The 17,732-nt window shown below is 40.5% G+C and overlaps 1 protein-coding gene across 2 annotated transcripts in view; it reads right to left on the reverse strand.

Moving 5' to 3' along the window:
- LOC145445179 (myosin-6-like) overlaps window positions 1-4,169 on the reverse strand; it is a 29,661-nt gene extending 25,492 nt beyond the window's left edge. The window contains exons 1-7 of one of the 2 annotated variants that reach the window (XM_080323325.1): window positions 3,947-4,169; window positions 2,873-2,971; window positions 2,670-2,813; window positions 2,098-2,254; window positions 2,012-2,039; window positions 305-431; window positions 136-228 (exon numbers count right to left, since the gene is read on the reverse strand). In XM_080323325.1, the coding sequence (XP_080179451.1) occupies window positions 136-228; window positions 305-431; window positions 2,012-2,039; window positions 2,098-2,254; window positions 2,670-2,813; window positions 2,873-2,971; window positions 3,947-4,048 (750 nt within the window). In that variant the 5' untranslated portion in view covers window positions 4,049-4,169. Of the gene's footprint in view, window positions 1-135; window positions 229-304; window positions 432-1,051; window positions 1,250-2,011; window positions 2,040-2,097; window positions 2,255-2,669; window positions 2,814-2,872; window positions 2,972-3,946 lie in introns of those variants that run through there. The other variant, XM_080323326.1, reaches the window with a different exon arrangement.
- Between the last annotated feature and the right edge of the window lie 13,563 nt (window positions 4,170-17,732).

The raw sequence follows: 17,732 nt of genomic DNA on the forward strand, positions 1-17,732 counted from the left end.
AGACATGGCCGTGGCACATGTGATGTCCATGATAATGAAATTGGTTTAGACTTTATCGAAGGGTAAACCATGATATATAGGTTCACTTCGAAGTAACTACATACAACTCGGTGTTGCGAGCGATTGTCTACTCACAAATCGAGAAGAGTTGTCATTCCTGATTGTCTTGGCATTTCCGAACGCTTCCATAGCGGGATTAGCCTGTATGATTTGATCTTCCAACGTACCCTATACAATAACACATGGTAACTATGTTCACTGCAGCTATTTCGCCGCTGTGTGAGTAATTGAGCATGTCTCTCACCCCCCTCTTGGCCTTGGGCTGATTCGGGTCGTCGGACACCTTCTGGGCGTCGCCGAGGGCCGCGACGGTTGCAAAATATTGAATGACTTTTTTCGTGTTCACCGTTTTACCAGCGCCCGATTCACCACTGTCAATTGCAAACAAGATTAACGAATTGTCAGAGGCTTCTGTCCGATGCTTCATGCTGTTTTCAGGTAACACTGTTGAACGGCGATATGTATGAGTCAGATGAGTCAGATCAAGAATATATGCAGTGCGCAGTTTGAAGAGTAATGTTGAGTTTTTAATATAAATCATTTGATAAGTTGATTCAACCTCACAATATGGATGGATGATGGCACGATGTACGCTCGAACTTGATACGGAATGACGCTGAGTAACGCCGAGTATAGAAATCAAAATAGTCTTTGTTGGACTCCAGTAAAAGTTGAAGGAATTAAAGGTAAGGATTTCGAATACACGCCCAAACTACTTTAGTTGATGTAGAAAAAGGACTACCCGGTTGACATGACCAATCCAATCTCATACAACGTTCTACAAGAGACATTTGAGTGCAAACGAAAAGTAGAAGTATTTCGTTGGTTTCGTCTCTGTGGTGGGGAGTCGGAATATTGAAAATGTGTTCAATAAATCAATACTCAGTGACAATTCAATAAACAGTTTGGGCTTGAAAATCTGTTCCAGTAGAGTAGACAAAACAAAACACATTTGAGTACAATTAAAATGTTGAAGTACTTCGTTGATTACCTCATCCTGTGCTGACTCGGGAGTTCATATTGTTATAAATATTATTAATTATTATTATTTATTAAATAGCTGGTTCGTGGTACGAAACTTGAAGATAGCTTTCAATACAACATCCGTCAAAGTAAAACATTTATTACACTCGAAGACTTCTCGGGCGCCTCTTTTCAAGACTAGAGTTATCGGCGCACTAACGGATTTACATATATTCTGAATTTCATGATGTGTAATTTTGATTGTTACGTCATAGTATGACTTATAGATTTTGCTTTTGAATTTGTATATATCCCGTTAGTGGCCGACAACTCTTGTTAACTTTCGTAACTCGTGCAACCGCAATTTGTAACTCGAGTGCATTATGCTATTCTGAAATTTGTTTTCATATCGTGTTATCGCCTTTCATGAGTGTTTCAACTTCATTCTGATATTTTGTCATTATTTCATACGTGTAAAGAGTCATTGGCCGTGATGCCCTTGGCCGTCAAGCGATAAGCGCCAAATATTTTCAATAAACAACAATAACTACAATGGATGTTGTATTGAAAGTTATTACTTATTATAATTATATTAAATTGGTTTTCCATATCCAGTATCCAGCCGAGCGAGATAGTGTAATGGTTATGCGTCCGGCTTCTCGAGCGGTAGGTCGTGGGTTCGATCCCCGGCCGGGTCATACCAAAGACTCGAAAAATGGTATCCGCAGCTATCCTGCTAGGCGCTCAGCAATCACGGATAGCATGGAGGAGAAAAAAACGGGGGCGCAGACTAGATGACCTCATGGGGCCGTATCGCAACTCCGTCGCCAAAGCATCTCGATGGTGCAGGCGAGAAAGAATATCATATCTCTCTCTCTCTCTCTCTCAGTATGACGTCACAATCTATACGACACATTGGAATACGAAATCAGAGCACCAGCTGCGATGTTTTCCGACATTGAACAAGCATGCGTCTGTTTCTACTCACGTGATCAGCATGGATTGGTTTTCTCTATCTGAAAACATTCCAATGCACGTGACTTGACACATTTGAAGGCCCCTTTGATAACTTACTGCGCAGCATGTCGTTGTAGGCGTTGTCGGCGATCGAAAATATGTGAGGCGGGGTCTCGCTCTTGCGCTTGCCCTTGTAACAGCTCACGATGTAAGTTTCGTAGACGGGAAGGTATTTGTACGGGTTCACGGTAACGCAGAATAAGCCAGAGTACGTCTGACAAACGAGCGTTGAAATAAGGAAATTACACGTAGCAAGCGGTTTCAGCAGTGGATAACATTTCGAAATTGATTGCGTACAGCTTTCGTTTCTAATTCGGATACAATATCGCACCGTCGCAAATTATACATGACACGAAAATATTAAACTGAAGAATCACAACGAATAGCCCTACAGATAATGCTAAATGAAGTGCATCCCCAAACTTTTACAGCTCATTAGATCATAGAAAAGAAGTGAATTGAAGTCTAGTCTAGACTCTAGATTACGAGTCGTCGCTTTACGAGATAAAATTCACTTAAATTCATCGCTATTACAGATCACCGTGACCATGAACGGGTCATACTTATATAAGCTGTAGGAGATTGTTTGGTGGGAATCTGTCCCCACGCCCGAAACAAGACCGTCTTACGTAAATCATGAATCGCTCATATCTTCTGCGCAGATTGTACAGAACAGACGGTTCGTTGAGATACGTCATATTCGCCATATCTTCGATCATCATAAATTTCGGCGGGTTTTGTTCGGAGATGTTATCCTCTTTCACGTTGAGCTCCTGGCAATTCGATAAATGATGTGAATTGTCGTTGGCTGTATATTATAGGCCATGCTTACGTCTCCGCTGTCGGTCTTGACTTTCTTATATCCCTTTTTATCGGAGGGGCCGATCAATTCGGCTTTCTGGTACACTTCGGTCTTGTGAGGCACCCAAATCTGTTGGTAAGAGACAAAGTATCGGACAATCTTCAAATTTAATGTTTGGCGGATACGGGCTGAACGAATTCGTGCTGGAATAGCATGATGAATCTCATGTGAAGGCAGGGTTGTAATGACTCGAGTCACGATTTTCTTATGACTCGACTTGACTCGAGTCATTTTCTCAAAATACGGAAATGACTCGACTCGAATCGAATCAATCTGTGCATTGACTCGACTTGGACTCGACTCATTGCGCATGACTCGAACCAAGTGATATGACTCGAGACCCTGGGGCCTAGAAAGACATTTCATTGTAATTTCGAAGAGAAGTAAAGTAACCACACTCTTGGGATTTCGTCTATTGGTACTGGTTCTTGAAAATGCGACCAGAAACTGCTAAAAGTGAGGAAAATGAGTATACTATAAATGCGAACCATTCGATATCACCAAACAGAGTAATAAAAAGTGGACGTAACAAGATTTTAACTGGAAACTGAGCAGGCAACACATTGACTTGGAATCGGACTCGAGTCATAATACCATGACTCGGACTTGACCCTCTGCTCGATGACTTGGACTCGGACTTGACTCGATGGTGAAGTGAAAATGACTCGACTTGACTTGAGTCAAAATTATAAAAGTGAGATTGACTTGTGACTCAGTTACAACCCTGTGTGAAGGTGGGACAGATATATGTGCCAAATATACTTCTCTGGCTGTAGTCAACGTTGTGACTTCGCCATAGAGGCGAGAAGCGGCATGAGCATGACATTTCAATAAAGACAGGACCAGGTGCGTCATTGTGACATGTCTTTTATTGGAAGCATGTGTGGCCCAGTGTGTGAAGAACAAACGTGATATAGTTTCAATCTCATATGCTCATTTTACTTTCTACGGCCGTAAAATCGGTATCTGGTATTTGAGGAAGTTCAGATTAATCCCGAGTCAGGACTAGTTATTTAGACAGGTATTGATTGTGGTGGTTCTTACCGATTTTTTGCCGCCAAATGGTTGCGCTTGTAGCTCCATATTTTCCTTCGGGCTCATACGAAGGTAAGTGGCCGCTTCTTTAGCTGCTGACGGATCCCACATAATGCTTGATTATCAAATCCACCAATTCCCAAAGAAATATACAACCGTAACCTGCTGAATAAACCCAGGAATATAGTTCTCAAGGTAAACCACACTTGGTATGTCAATAAAAGCACATTACTCTCAACGGGCTAACAACGCGCTGCCCTCCTGAATTATACACTGAGACACGCACAGTCACTGCAGGTATGCGTGCATTATGATTCTACCTTGACGTACTCCAGGCTATATTCCGGCACTTATCGACCCCCTACTTTAGCAGCGGCGTTGATGGCACATATTCGTCGGGTTATCAGTAAATATCACACTACCCAGAACACATTACCCGTGATCATAATCGGAGCACGGCAAAGGTTTAGATACCGCGTCGACACTTATCACGATTTTCTTTATCTATTACAGCAAATGGAATTCATCAACAGAACGACATAATGGCAATCATGGTTTATTTTGTTTTGTACTCAGTGATCCATGACATTGCAATTTAGGATATTGTTCTTCTGCACGTCTCCGTGACCGTGAGCTTATAAGCATTACGAATATAGTCCGAGATTTACTTGCTCATTTACATAGAATTGCGCATATCCCGGTTAGATGTCCAGGAAAATTCAACGATTTTGTCACCTCGGAATCAGAAGCGCATAGAAAACACCCGCGCCCTTGTCGTTGAACTACCATGTGATAAGCATGAATTAGGCTACATGAAAACACGTCGGTCGATCAAGTATGCCCGAACACAACTGTAGGACAGTATTTCGAAGGCTATCCGACAATCGTCGAGCATGTTCAGTGTCTACATTCCAGTCGAAATATAAGCAGTTTCTGTCGAATCAATACTTGACAAGAAGCCAACCCTGGATATTGCAGGACCGCGATTAGAAATTGACTTCACCTACCGACACGTCACATTCGTTTGGACTAATTGTTATTGGATGTAATCTTTTACTTTTCATTGAGTGCGCGCAGTACATACCCCATGCTTTCTAAAGCAAGGTGGGAGTCTGATTAAGTAGGGGCTATGGATTACCATATTTTGGAATCAGAAAAGGGGGACACTTTTACCAAATTATAAAAAGTTAGTTGACGGAAATTGAAACAGCTTATTTTGAAATATTTAGTCAAAATCATGTTGTGTTGACTTATAGACGTGTGCGCTGATATGACATCCAGCTTACGCAATCGCCGGTATTGCTCTGTATAGATTTTGAACGTGTTTCATAAGAAGAGAGAGATGACGAGATTTCCAACTATAATTATTCGGATTATGCGTTCTAGCTCTCTGCGAAGTTTCAATAAGGCTGTTACTTCGCGATAAGGATAGTAATTTCGTTATCGCAGTCGAGTATGTATAATTCCGCGAACCCTAGCCCAGCCTAGACAAAAAAAGGTCATCACTCCGACTCGAACGTCCGCATTACGTTATTCGCGTCATTTATGGCGATTTTCAGTAGACCCTGTCCATTGACCTGGCCGTCAAAGCTGTGAAGGAGGACGAATTTCCAAATAGAAATTTAAGCGTCCCATGAGGAAATTTTCGATTTCTTTAGAATGGAGGACAAATCCTCCATATGGTTACCATCATGAAACACGTTCAAAATCTATACAGAGCAATACGGGCTTTTGCGTAAGCTGGATATCATATCAGCGTACACCTCTATAATTCAACGTAACAAGATGTCCAGTAAATATTTCAAAATCAGTTGTAAACTAACTTTTATGAGTTGATGAATGTGTCCTCGTTTCCCGATTCCAAAATATGGTAACCCTGGATTAAGAGCATACCCTCAAGTCGTTTCGACACCCTCCTCACTTTTCATTTCATCAAAATATATATATTTTTTAATTGACTAAATTATAATTAATTGGTGAATTGAAGCAGTATATTGTCCTCGAACGAAATGTCCGCAATGATACGTAGATATTTACAACTTGATCCTTCCAAATTTGTTATCGACCTACCAAAATATATTTTATCCATAGATTGGGAGGGGTAGGCACTGAGCTATATCGCCACTGGGCTCTAGCCTATCGCCCTGATGAAAATTCCATCCCATCCTTAACGTCACGCGATGGCGAAATAGAGCAGTGTGTGCATAGAAAACATCAAGGAATCTTCCGCGATCCATCCGTTCCATGGTTCAGTGGTTGACAAAGATTCACCTCTATCTCATCATTCACTAAGTAAATAGAGTACATTACTGCTTATAACATAGAAATGATACGTTCAATTCTGTAAGGCTTTCAAGTAGCAAAGAAACCGTAAAGCAGGCAGATCGGGCGACGATTACCGAGTAATTATGGTGCCGCCGCAGTTTAGCTGACAAGATCGATGTGATTTTCGCTGTTTGGACCTCGTTTTCGCGTCGATTTTGTAAGGTATAGGTTAATTGGGAATACGACCAAACATGGCGGTGCCAGATAATCGATATCTGTTGGCTTATCTATTGCAAGACGTGGTTATATATTCTGACGAGTTGGCTAGGGGGAATATCACCACGGTTCCGACGAACAATGATATGTACGCGATAGCTTTCAGAGTTGTAGAAATCTCCAGTATTTGGTTCTATCGTAGCACCATGCATAATTCCGTGATTTCGTTAGATTGTTATTCGACAAAGTTATAAAAATAATTAAGACAGATAAATTAAGGTAGTACTGAATAGACTTCTACGAAGAGCAGGATATGTGATATCTTATTGCCTTACCCAACATCACGTCCTCATCCAGGATTTCATTTTATCATTTCGCGACATTACAAGACTACGCTACTTTAAACTTACATAGAGCGGTCTAAACAACTGAGGGGTGACATTGAAAAGAATCGATTCAAACGATTGTATATATAAACCTTGATAGAGTTTAACGAAGTTCATGTCGTGGCATCATCACTAAAACCTTGGGGATTGATGAGCTAGAACGATACGTACGTCGTACATCTCATTCCTAAGAGTAACAAGTTGTGTAATTGCTCTATGTAACGAGACAGTGCACCTGCCTTTGTAGAGTTGTACGCGGGATGATATGCGTCGAACGATTCCCGAGTATACTGTGAATGCGAAATGGCTTAAATTATTCATGCACCCATCACAAATAGCGATCACAACAGCCGTCAGCGTAAGACTGCAACGGTAGGTTTACCTGGTACGCAAGTTACAACAGAGACTGATCGTTTTCAGTGTGAATCGACAAAATGTTAGATCTAGGTGGCAAGAAAAAGGTGCGTGATTTACGTTAGTAATATGCGTATTCCGTGGCGATTCAAGCATAGGCTATCAGAGACGAGAAACTAGAATACACGCAGTACTCTAAACTATAGGCTATGCTGGTCGGTTTGGAAATATATCGGCGTAGTGAGAATTCCTGTCGTGCCAATATATGGTTGAATTGGAAACTGGCACTAATTATTCTCAGTGACAGCATTTTGTCAGGACTACACAATGACAATACTAACCCATCTCGGCCACCCCCTCACGTTTTATCATCAATTCACCAATTCTGTAATTTCAATGTTTCTCAAGGGTTCAGTAACCGTGTTGGGCATCCTTTCAAGCATAAGATCCGTTATTAAAAATAAAAGTATAATCCCAAACGATATTTAAGATCATTGAGGCTACAATATCTCTTTTAACAGATGTATGGCAATCAGCGTAGCGGAACAGACATAGTCGTCTCATATTGTGTCACGTTATGTTTGTGAAGAGGGCGACTCGAATATTTGAAGCGTGATGGCAAAACAAATATCTTAAGCTCGCACTTTTACGGAAAGCAGGAATTCACAGAAACGTAACCTTACGTCTTCTGCAAATCATACGGTAGCTGTACCCAGGATTCGGTTAGCGTCGAAGTTCTCGTAGGTGTTCGATAATAACAATACATTACATGCAAAAAATTTCTGCATCATGGTTCCACATATGCCTTTCCGGTTGCTATACAAGTGTACTGTACGTGTATATTGTTTTGATCTATTATGTTACGACGTCCGGACGTCCGCAGACACTGGTCGATGGTCATTGCTCAATTGGTCATATTAGTTATGCCCATCGAGCGTAAAATACGCATTATTAGTATATAATGTCCAATTTCTTTCCGCAGGGCCTAATTTGCCCCGGTATTTTGTAATAACAGTGGACATTACACTATATTTAACAAGAGATACCAAGATTCAAATCATACTTTACGACTACATCTATCTTGCCATCGTTGTGGGAATATGTAAGCATGCTTTTCTCATCAGTAGGGGTCTCTTTCTCATATCGTATTCTATCAACTGTACCAGTTCGACATACGTTGATCCTTGATGGTATATCGTAATCGTGTATTAAATTAACCATTTTAATCGCCAATCACCATATATGGTCTGCACGCACACAAAGAATTATGTCAATAGCGTCAAAATCCCCAGTTCTCATTATGAAATAACATAACAAAATTTTGTAGTATAACATAAACTGAGAAATGATAAATCTCGTTGGTTGCGATTTTGAGTTACAGCGCGATTTAAGGAAGCGTAGGCTACATAATCAGCAATATTTGGTTTTGCAACGAACTGCGCCCATTTGGTCACTGCATCTTCATAAAAGCAGTCATATTGCTGGCCCGCCATAGGCACTTCTCACGTTGCAGCTTAATGTAAATATGCTTTTAAAATACAGATGCTTAAAACATGGCCATTAGTTTAGTCCAGTGGTTCCCAACCTTTTTCGACCCATCGCCCCCTTTTAAAGGTCAACACCGGTCAACGCCCCCCAAATTTTGTGTACCGAAAATTGGGCATACAAACTGTAATCACCGGCGGGTTGACTAAAAATAAAAAGGTCAAATTTTCGGATCGATGTCTAATTTGACATACTTTTGTAACGAAATTTCCGTGGGTTGACTAAAAAAAAAAAGGTCAGCCGATTTGACGCGTCATCGCCCCCCTATCGCCCACGTTGGGAACCACTGGTTTAGTCGTTTTTAGCCATGACATCGAAAATATGAAAAATCATATTTTTGGTTGATTGGTATTCATGTGCTCGTTATGGAATGTTCGAAAGTTATACCATACTTGTATTCAAGAAATATTTTTTCGTGATCAAATCGTAAATATGTCTAAATGTACCACGGTACACTGACTTGTATTGAGCACTACTTGTTTGGCCCTTTCGCGCGCTATCTTTAGTGTGATTCATAAACTGGACATCTTGCTTTGTGACGTGATTTGCCAAATCAAGCGGAATGTATTTTCAGAATGTGTCATAATGATAATTTTACTGCGACCGCAGGCGTTTGGTTGGTTTGAGTTATACGAGTCAAGTCACCAAATGTGACCATGTTCGCATTGGGGGACAAAACAAATGTGTCAGGGCAGATATTCGTAACATTCGACCATGAGGTGCTCAAATGTCATAAATTTCATTTTCAATTTCAATAATAACTGACGTCGTCACGGGAACAAAAATGGATTCACCCCTCCCCCTAAAGAAATCTAACGGCGCGAATTGTTGATCTGTAACAATGCTTTCACTACGTCGAGATAAATCCATGACGTAACCTCACTGCAGAAAAACATTCACCAAGTGATTTACTGATAGAATATTCGTTATAAAACGTATGATATACCCTTTGTCGTCGAAGTTCCATGTCTACTTCCATACTACCCCTGTTTCTAGTGCAAGCATTCATGCAATATTTCCCTTCGATAAGGGGTAGGTGTAGCCTATTCACCCGTTTTACGTTACATCATTTTTTACAACATTGCTAAAATGAAACATTTTGAGCCGGTGTGTTCCAAATCACGTTTTTTAAAATTTGCCATTCCCTAGTCACGATTATATATAGTCTACAGCTCCGCGGAATGAAAAGAACATTGATTTCTTGCAAGCCACAAAACGCAAGCTATGATAAAAATAATCGTTGGTTATCCATTCCATGAGGTTTACACGCAGCAGCTGGCCAACGTATAAAATTCATTGTGATGTGACATATCAATATATGGCTATTATGCGCCTGTTAGATATTGTATGCATGTATATTTATATCTGTTCGGTGTAATTTTTGAATGGACGACAGAACGACCGTAATGCGGACTGCGGACTGTTCATTTCAAGTATGGTCTTTCCCGGAAAGTAAATCCAAGACTGTGCCACATATGTGGCTCCCACTCGTACGATGCATGTATGGTACAAAACAAATCCATTAGCGATTCATTGATTACTTTTAATGACTGATCGATAGAGAAATCAATTCTGAAGGACAAAATCCTATGTATACATAGTTGGGCGAAACCGAATAGTAGTTCACTTGAAAGTTTATTGATCGGTATTAATCAGTGAGATTGCATGCACGCGGTACAGTTAGTAAGTTATATTTATCATCACTTTTGAAAGCCGCACGAACACCTACGAGTCAATGGCCATTGCCTTAATGCTTGTCAGTTTGCGATTACCGTCCGTGGGATTAGTTATTTTTAAAAGAGCTTCTTGTGAACTCATTTTCCTCAAATGCGCCCTGAAATATTTATAAACGATCGAAGAGTTCGGTCGTTCAAGTCGTGATTGATAAATTTCAAGTCCTTCAAATCAATAAAACGACGACCGCCGATCGATGGCTTACTCATGTCCCGTAACGTAGAAGTTACCGACTAGCCGTTTGAGATACAGAATCGATATTTTCTTGGGGCAATTAGGACGATATATATTAATGCCTTATCAAAATCCAATACGCAACGAAAAGTATCAAAATAAGCTAATTAAATCTGAAGTTCACCATGTGGCATTCACCATATGCCTCATATTTTCAGTGAAAACTGATGTGATGCTATAACATCCATAACAATCCATGTAGTATGATTTGGTTATGAGGTGGTGTCAGTATTACTTGTCGTGGCCACAGCCCACATATCCAGTTTCCCTTGCGCAGATTCGTTTTGTGATCTCGTAGTGATAATCTCGTTAGTAGGGCTGGGCATAATGATTCGAGTACTCGAATCTGAATCGAGCAGTAATTTTAATGATTCGAGTCGAGTAGTAAAATACGATTTTTTCGAGTACTGAAATTATACGCTCCTCGCCGCTGAAAGTTATTTTATCAACAAGAATTATAGTTTCGATACTAATTTTCACAGACGAAGCCTTGGAACCTTGACTGGTCGTACCGTAGCATACAATACATATAGTACAAAGCTACAAACGTAACTGGGAATAACGGATTTCTGAAGTCATGATCATTCCACAACATTGCCACTCAGTGAATTGAAATCAGTGTGGTCCAAAAAATACCTAGCTATCTTTAATATAATGGATAACGTACATTATATTCTTTGTGGTGGCATAAAAGGTAGATATTTGTACTTTGAGATAGGCCTACTATATTCGGTTATGACGTCATAATAAGTGATACTCGATTACTCGACTCGACTCGAAGCAAAATGCGTGATTCAGAATCGAATCACCCGGGTACTCGATTTTGCCCAGCCCTACTCGTTAGTACTTCGTGCATTGGCGAGCGAGTTGAATTGGAATATGAAGTACTCATTGTTACTAAATAATTTCTGAACACGTGTCTCTGAGAACCTAGTATTGTAGTGGTCGGGAACCTTTTTTGTCTAAAGAGCCATACTGGCACTATTTTTTTCCATTTTAACTGCCGAGAGCCATACATGCCAATCAACAGTTGCGTCATAATTGATATTCCATGACGTCATGGTAGCACTAATTCGAACTACATGGGATTCGTCGTGTGCGCCACATTGTCTCTGTAAAAACTCGTACTAATCAAAGCTTGAACTTTAAACTTGAATTCCGAGAACGTAGGTTCGTCGTTATGCTCCTTTAAATGCGAGAATCCATGATCACATGCGTAGGTGGAGCAAAATATGTTCCCTACAGCAGTATATATCCATAACCACTGTAAGCTGTGATACGCAGGCCGTGTTATTTTTGGCATATGCCAAAACTGCCAAAAATAACTTATTTTTGGCATTTTTCGATTTTTATTTTTGGCAGTTTTGGCATCGTCCTCTAAATAGATAGTTTCAGCCTCGAATTAGTCACAAAAACGCTTTATTTGGGCTAGTTTGTCAAAAGACACCACAAAATGTGCAGCATCCACGTATAATCAGTGCCAACAAACAATAAGAAGAAGAAAAAAACTAACGATTTCATAGGGTAATAATATCAAACGAAACCACAAAATGTGCAGTATCCATCGGAATCGGTGCCAATAAGCAAAAAAAAAGAAAGAAAAGCCTAACAAACACGCTCAACAGCTGATTGTTACAGCTGTTGAATAGACTTAAATCGTTTGCACTGTAACAGTGCTTCCAAACTCAGGTCAGCTAAGTTTCTCCTAAATTTTTTTCTCGCCCAGCGAATCTGGGAAATATCGGCTTCAACAGTAGCCGTTGAGGGAAAGAATGTTGCCAGTCATCCACAAAAGGTTTTCAGAGCTTCAAAATCATTGGAGGGCCGAACCGGCTTCCATGCATCATGAAAAGAGATCACTTCGCCAGTGCCATCGATCTTATCGCGGAAAGAATTTTCTTCCCGATCCTTTTCCAGGAGTTTCCTGTGTTGTCTCTCAACACATTCTATTTAGTAGCCCGACTATCATTTCCCCATCAGTCTACCGATATATTTTCGGAGGACTTTTGTCACTTCAGGTGGCTTTAATATTACCAACTCGCATGGAAGAGTCCTGGGAAAGTTAGCTTGTTTAAGAACATTGACGCAACAAGACTGTCTGGCAAAACGAGACTATGCAGCTCAGAAATAGCCAGACAGTTTGTTGCGTCACAATGTTCAACTCGATCGCAATGCAAAAATTGTGGTTGATTTTGGGGATTCCAGTTCCATGAGCAGAATATAATTTAGATTTTAATAATCAGTACTGCGGCAGCTTCTCATTGATACCCGTTTTATCAAATTTAGTGCCCGACAAGCCGGTCAAAAATGGTTGTAAAATTGCCTTTCGACAAATGGAAAGTATGACGTAAACCAAATGCAGTCAGCCGTTCAATATCGCTGTGCCCACACCATTTAGGACACCATGCTTTCCCCCCTAATGGGTGGGCTGGACCCAGATTAAGAAACCTGCCTTTCACAAACGCTCTTCTCGCTTGTAACGAGGTCCTGCTAACACAACACCATGAACGAAATACACTATTTGGCAGGCCGTGTTATTTTTGGCATATGCCAAAAATTGCTTATTTTTGGCATTTTCAAATTTTTATTTTTGGCAGTTTTGGCATCTGGCTCCTGAAATGCCAAAAATAACACGGCCTGGTGATACGTCAGTCACGTCGGGTCAGGGTCAGTACCACACCTGTCGTCAGGATGAGTGAACGAAAATTCTGAAACGTTCCAGTACTATATTGGCATTTTCTATCGATGTTCAGTTCATGGATGCCAAGATTTTAAAGATTTTTTCTCCCAAAATCACACAATTTGTATATTTATTGTTCGAAGATAAAGCGCGAAACGAGAGGTAGGTCTGAGGCAGCACAGACGAGCCAAGCCTCACCAATGGTAACGCAATTCATCGTAAATAGCTTAGAATTTATTATAACTTATATTCATCATCATCATTGGTTTATTAGCAATTTTATCAGTTCAATACACCACAAAAATGCGATACAATGAATAGACAGAAGCGACTAGGAGTAATCTATGGAATCAGACAACCACCTTGGCCTAGGCCAGTGGTTCCCAACCGGGGAGGAATTCCCCCCTTGGGGGGAATTTTGCAATTTTTAGGGAGGAATTCCACTTTAGAATTGGATTTCCTAAATTGTTCATGTCCGAACTGTCATGTAGTCAACCAGTTATATCCGAAAGTATGCTCCTTATGTTTTTTTTGTTTGCTGAAAGTATATGTTCAAACGCTATTTGAAACCTCTTTTTCACATACAAATTCCCCCTCCCCCCCCCACCCCCACCCCCATTTTTTAAAATTAGTTCAGATGTGCTGCAGTTCGCAAGACAATTTTGTAGGCCAGCGACGGCCTCTCAATCAAATATATCCTAAGCGAGCAAATGTCGTGCCGTATCTATCACAACAGGGCCTCTAGTGAAAGTATTTATCTTATATTTTCAAGTTAACATTTTCAGACAGTGACAAAATATTCTAACGTCATCCATTCAAGTCAAAGAGATCGCTAGCCTTGTTTTATTTTTAGTGAGCAGCTACCCGATCGAAAAAATACATGGTAAACTTGGTGCAATGTTGCCGAAACGCAATGGGTGTCCTAAATTTCAATGAGCTCCAGCAGGGTATCTGATCACGTGTATGTTATATATCAACGCTGTAACCAAATCACGAGGCTCCGAGTCACGAGTCCATCTCACTTTCATAGTTTTTACTCGAGTCAAGTCGAGTCATTTTCAATTCATCATTGAGTCAAGTCCGAGTCCAAGTCACCGAGCAGAGGGTCGAGTCCGAGTCAGTGTATTATGTCTCGAGTCCGAGTCCAAGTCACACTCCAGTCAACACTGTTTGGTGATATTGAATGATTTGGATTTATGATATAATAATTTTCCTCACTTTGAGCAGTTTCTTGTCCCATTGTCAAATAGCAGGATCAATAGGCGAAATTCCAATAGGGTGGTCACACTGGTCACTTTACTGTTCTTCGAAATTACAATGAAATGTCGGTCTTGGCCGTCTTATAGTCTCAAATCATATGGCTTGGTTCGAGTCATGAACAATGACTCGAGTCCAAGTCGAGTCAATACCCAGATTGTCTCGAGTCGAGTCGCTTCCGTATTTTGAGAAAATGACTCGAGTCGAGTCGACTCATCAGAAAATGGTGACTCGAGTCAGACTCTAGTCTGGTCAACCCTCCTATATATGAAAGTACCAATATTATTGGCCAAATGCATACGCAAACTTGAGAAAAAAATCGCAAGACCAGTAAATTTATGCATAGTGATTTTTCACAACAGTTATATTAGCGATTGGTGCATGGTAAGCCGAAAACACAAATGGAAGTGTGGGGGTTTGTTGAGTCAAGCCTTCCAGAATTTGTTTGATTGGGACCAAGATCATTGTTTTTGGAGGTCTACAAAGTGTTATTACAGCACTGCTAGAAACAAACACTCGGTACCGCCCGTCTTATTCTCTCAGTCAACAGGTGTTTGCGCGGTAAAAATGACCTTTTTCAATCATCGGGCAGATTTATCCTAAGGGGGGAATTTTGGCTTAAATTTCAGCCAAGGGAGGCACGAGATGAAAAAGGTTGGGAACCACTGGCCTAGGCGATGTAAAGAGGAGGCATGCACACTGAATGAAAGCAAAGAAGATAGCATATAAAAAGAAAGCGACAAGAAATAAGGCGGCATGTCATGGGAAGCGAGATCGATAGGTCACTCGTGGTCCGGTAATCTTGAGGATGGACTGTATTTATTTAGTAGTAATTGCTTGTATTTCGACTTGAATGTGGACATGCTCGTCGACTTCCGGATGGCCGGCGGGATACTGTTCCACATATCAGGTCCGGCATATTTGATAGAGCGATGATCTTTTCGGTCGTTCATATGATATTTGGACGACGTGGACGCGCGTGTGTTGTACTTGTGCACTTTTGATTGATATTAATCGAATTCAACTGTAACGATTCCGAAAATCTAAATGCTGCTCGACTTCTCAATTCTCAAAGAATTTGCCGGTAACATATAACGTCCCGCTACACGCCTACATTTTATCGCTGGTACTACAGAACTACTTACCAATCAAGAACGTGGATAGCTATGAAGTTGTTTGTAATTCGAGTTTATGATTGTGAATGTAACGTCCACGGCAGTTAATTTAGCGTCGTATATCAGGAAGACAATGTGTATTTGAAAACTGCGTTATCATTTGGACGTCGCCATCTGCTGTTCTCTCTGATCAATCAACGTCTCGTGCAATCCATGATTTCGAGTAAGGTTTATCTAATTTGCGAGTTATATTGGTCGTCGGCGCGACAGCAACTTAAATTTGAGTATTTTGAAAAGAGGGGTCAGAACCCGTAAACTGAAGACGGCGTTGTCTTTACCTCTCAAAGACATGTTTATACTGTCAAGAGAATAATTATTCTGTCCGTGATAAAAATTTACTAACAAGTTGCTGCAATATTGATCAATTCAACATAAAAAAAACATATATTTGGCAAAGAGCCATATCTTATACCCCGAAGAACCATATATGGATCGCGAGGTTCCCGACCACTGTAGTATTGGGTCAATCCTTACAAATTTCGTCACCGGTATATGGCTCGATCCTTCGTGTGACATATAATTTTAAAACGCAGGTCCTGGAAAATTTGAGCTTTACTACCGCTTCGCATCAAGCCTACAAATGGAAAGTAATGCATTTCTAACGTTGATATGCTACGTTTTTATGGGTAGATATGAAAAAGAGAAGGTACAGTCAACCAGATGTACGATATATGCAGTTCTATGAAAGTGATTCATTAAAAAAATTCGTTGGTTCAGTAGGGTTGATGTCACTGAAATTTCCCCTTCATATGGTATTTTCAATGTATATCTACTTTGTATTGTGTGCTATGGTGGACTATATATCGATCGTTTCCATCTGATGTCTCCATGAAAGAATTGTCAAGCTCACAGACGCCTAAATCATTGACATTGGCGGTTAATTTTTCAACAGCATGCATGATTGGCAGCAATGTGCCCCCATAGCATGCGAAATGTTAATATAATTTAGATTAGGACTTCTATACGTCTTTTGTTTTATTCTGCGGTCCCAATTCACCCGCCACGGTAATAACTGATAACAAGCTACGTGCATGGCTTAACATAAGCAAATCGTCCCATACCCTGCGCACAGATTTCCAAAGAAACCAAATGTCAGATAAATCTTACTATGATTAAACACGTGTGAGAACATTATTCTTGATCATTTTTCATGATGCGCCAGCTATGAAGGACATAGGTCTACAAGTTAGGTAGAAGACTCAACAATGACAATTTATCTAGGCCTACTTGTTATGCAAATACTTGACAACCCGCAATATTGCTGCGGTTTTATTTACTGATAAGTCGTTGGCAATTTCTCTGCGTCCAACGAAATTTCGCAAATGTTATATCCATGTAAATCCAATCGAGTTCACTTTCGTTGGGGTATAGGCAGTGGTTACCACGCGGGATCCATATTGCATTATTCAGAGTTGCCGTCAGATAATGTCATACAGAGGGTTAGTCGTCGTCACATAAAAATCAAGGACATCCCAATTCTGAGAATAGGGAAGCTGATGTCTAAAATAAATCATCATCGGCAATAATTCCGCGATATTCAGGCTTAGCCGAAAGTGGTATAGAATCATACAGATTATTACAATTGTTTATATTCGTGATGATCGCGCTGCCTGAATATTGCAGCAATACGGCGTCATCGAAACAGTCACATATGGCTCGCGAGCCGTATTTTTCCGACGTAATGATACTCTGAGGGTTCTTCGCAATATTGTGAATATATCCCAACATTCTCAGCCGTAAGCAAGTGTAGTGTATGTGACAAAGACTTGAAATTGCAAGTTTCACAGCCTGGAAATTTTGGATTTTAAACTGCTGAACACCGCCGCGTTCATAACCAGATTTCACCACAGAGTGTACTTCCCAAAACCGCGCACACGAGGCTGTATCGGTAAATTAAATATCGACCTTTCGTACAAATGTATCGCGTGACATTTTTATGTTATGTTTGT

This window comes from Botryllus schlosseri, chromosome 8, assembly GCF_051294905.1.
Source record: "Botryllus schlosseri isolate E-star chromosome 8, Bs_hap1, whole genome shotgun sequence".
NCBI lineage: Eukaryota > Metazoa > Chordata > Ascidiacea > Stolidobranchia > Styelidae > Botryllus > Botryllus schlosseri.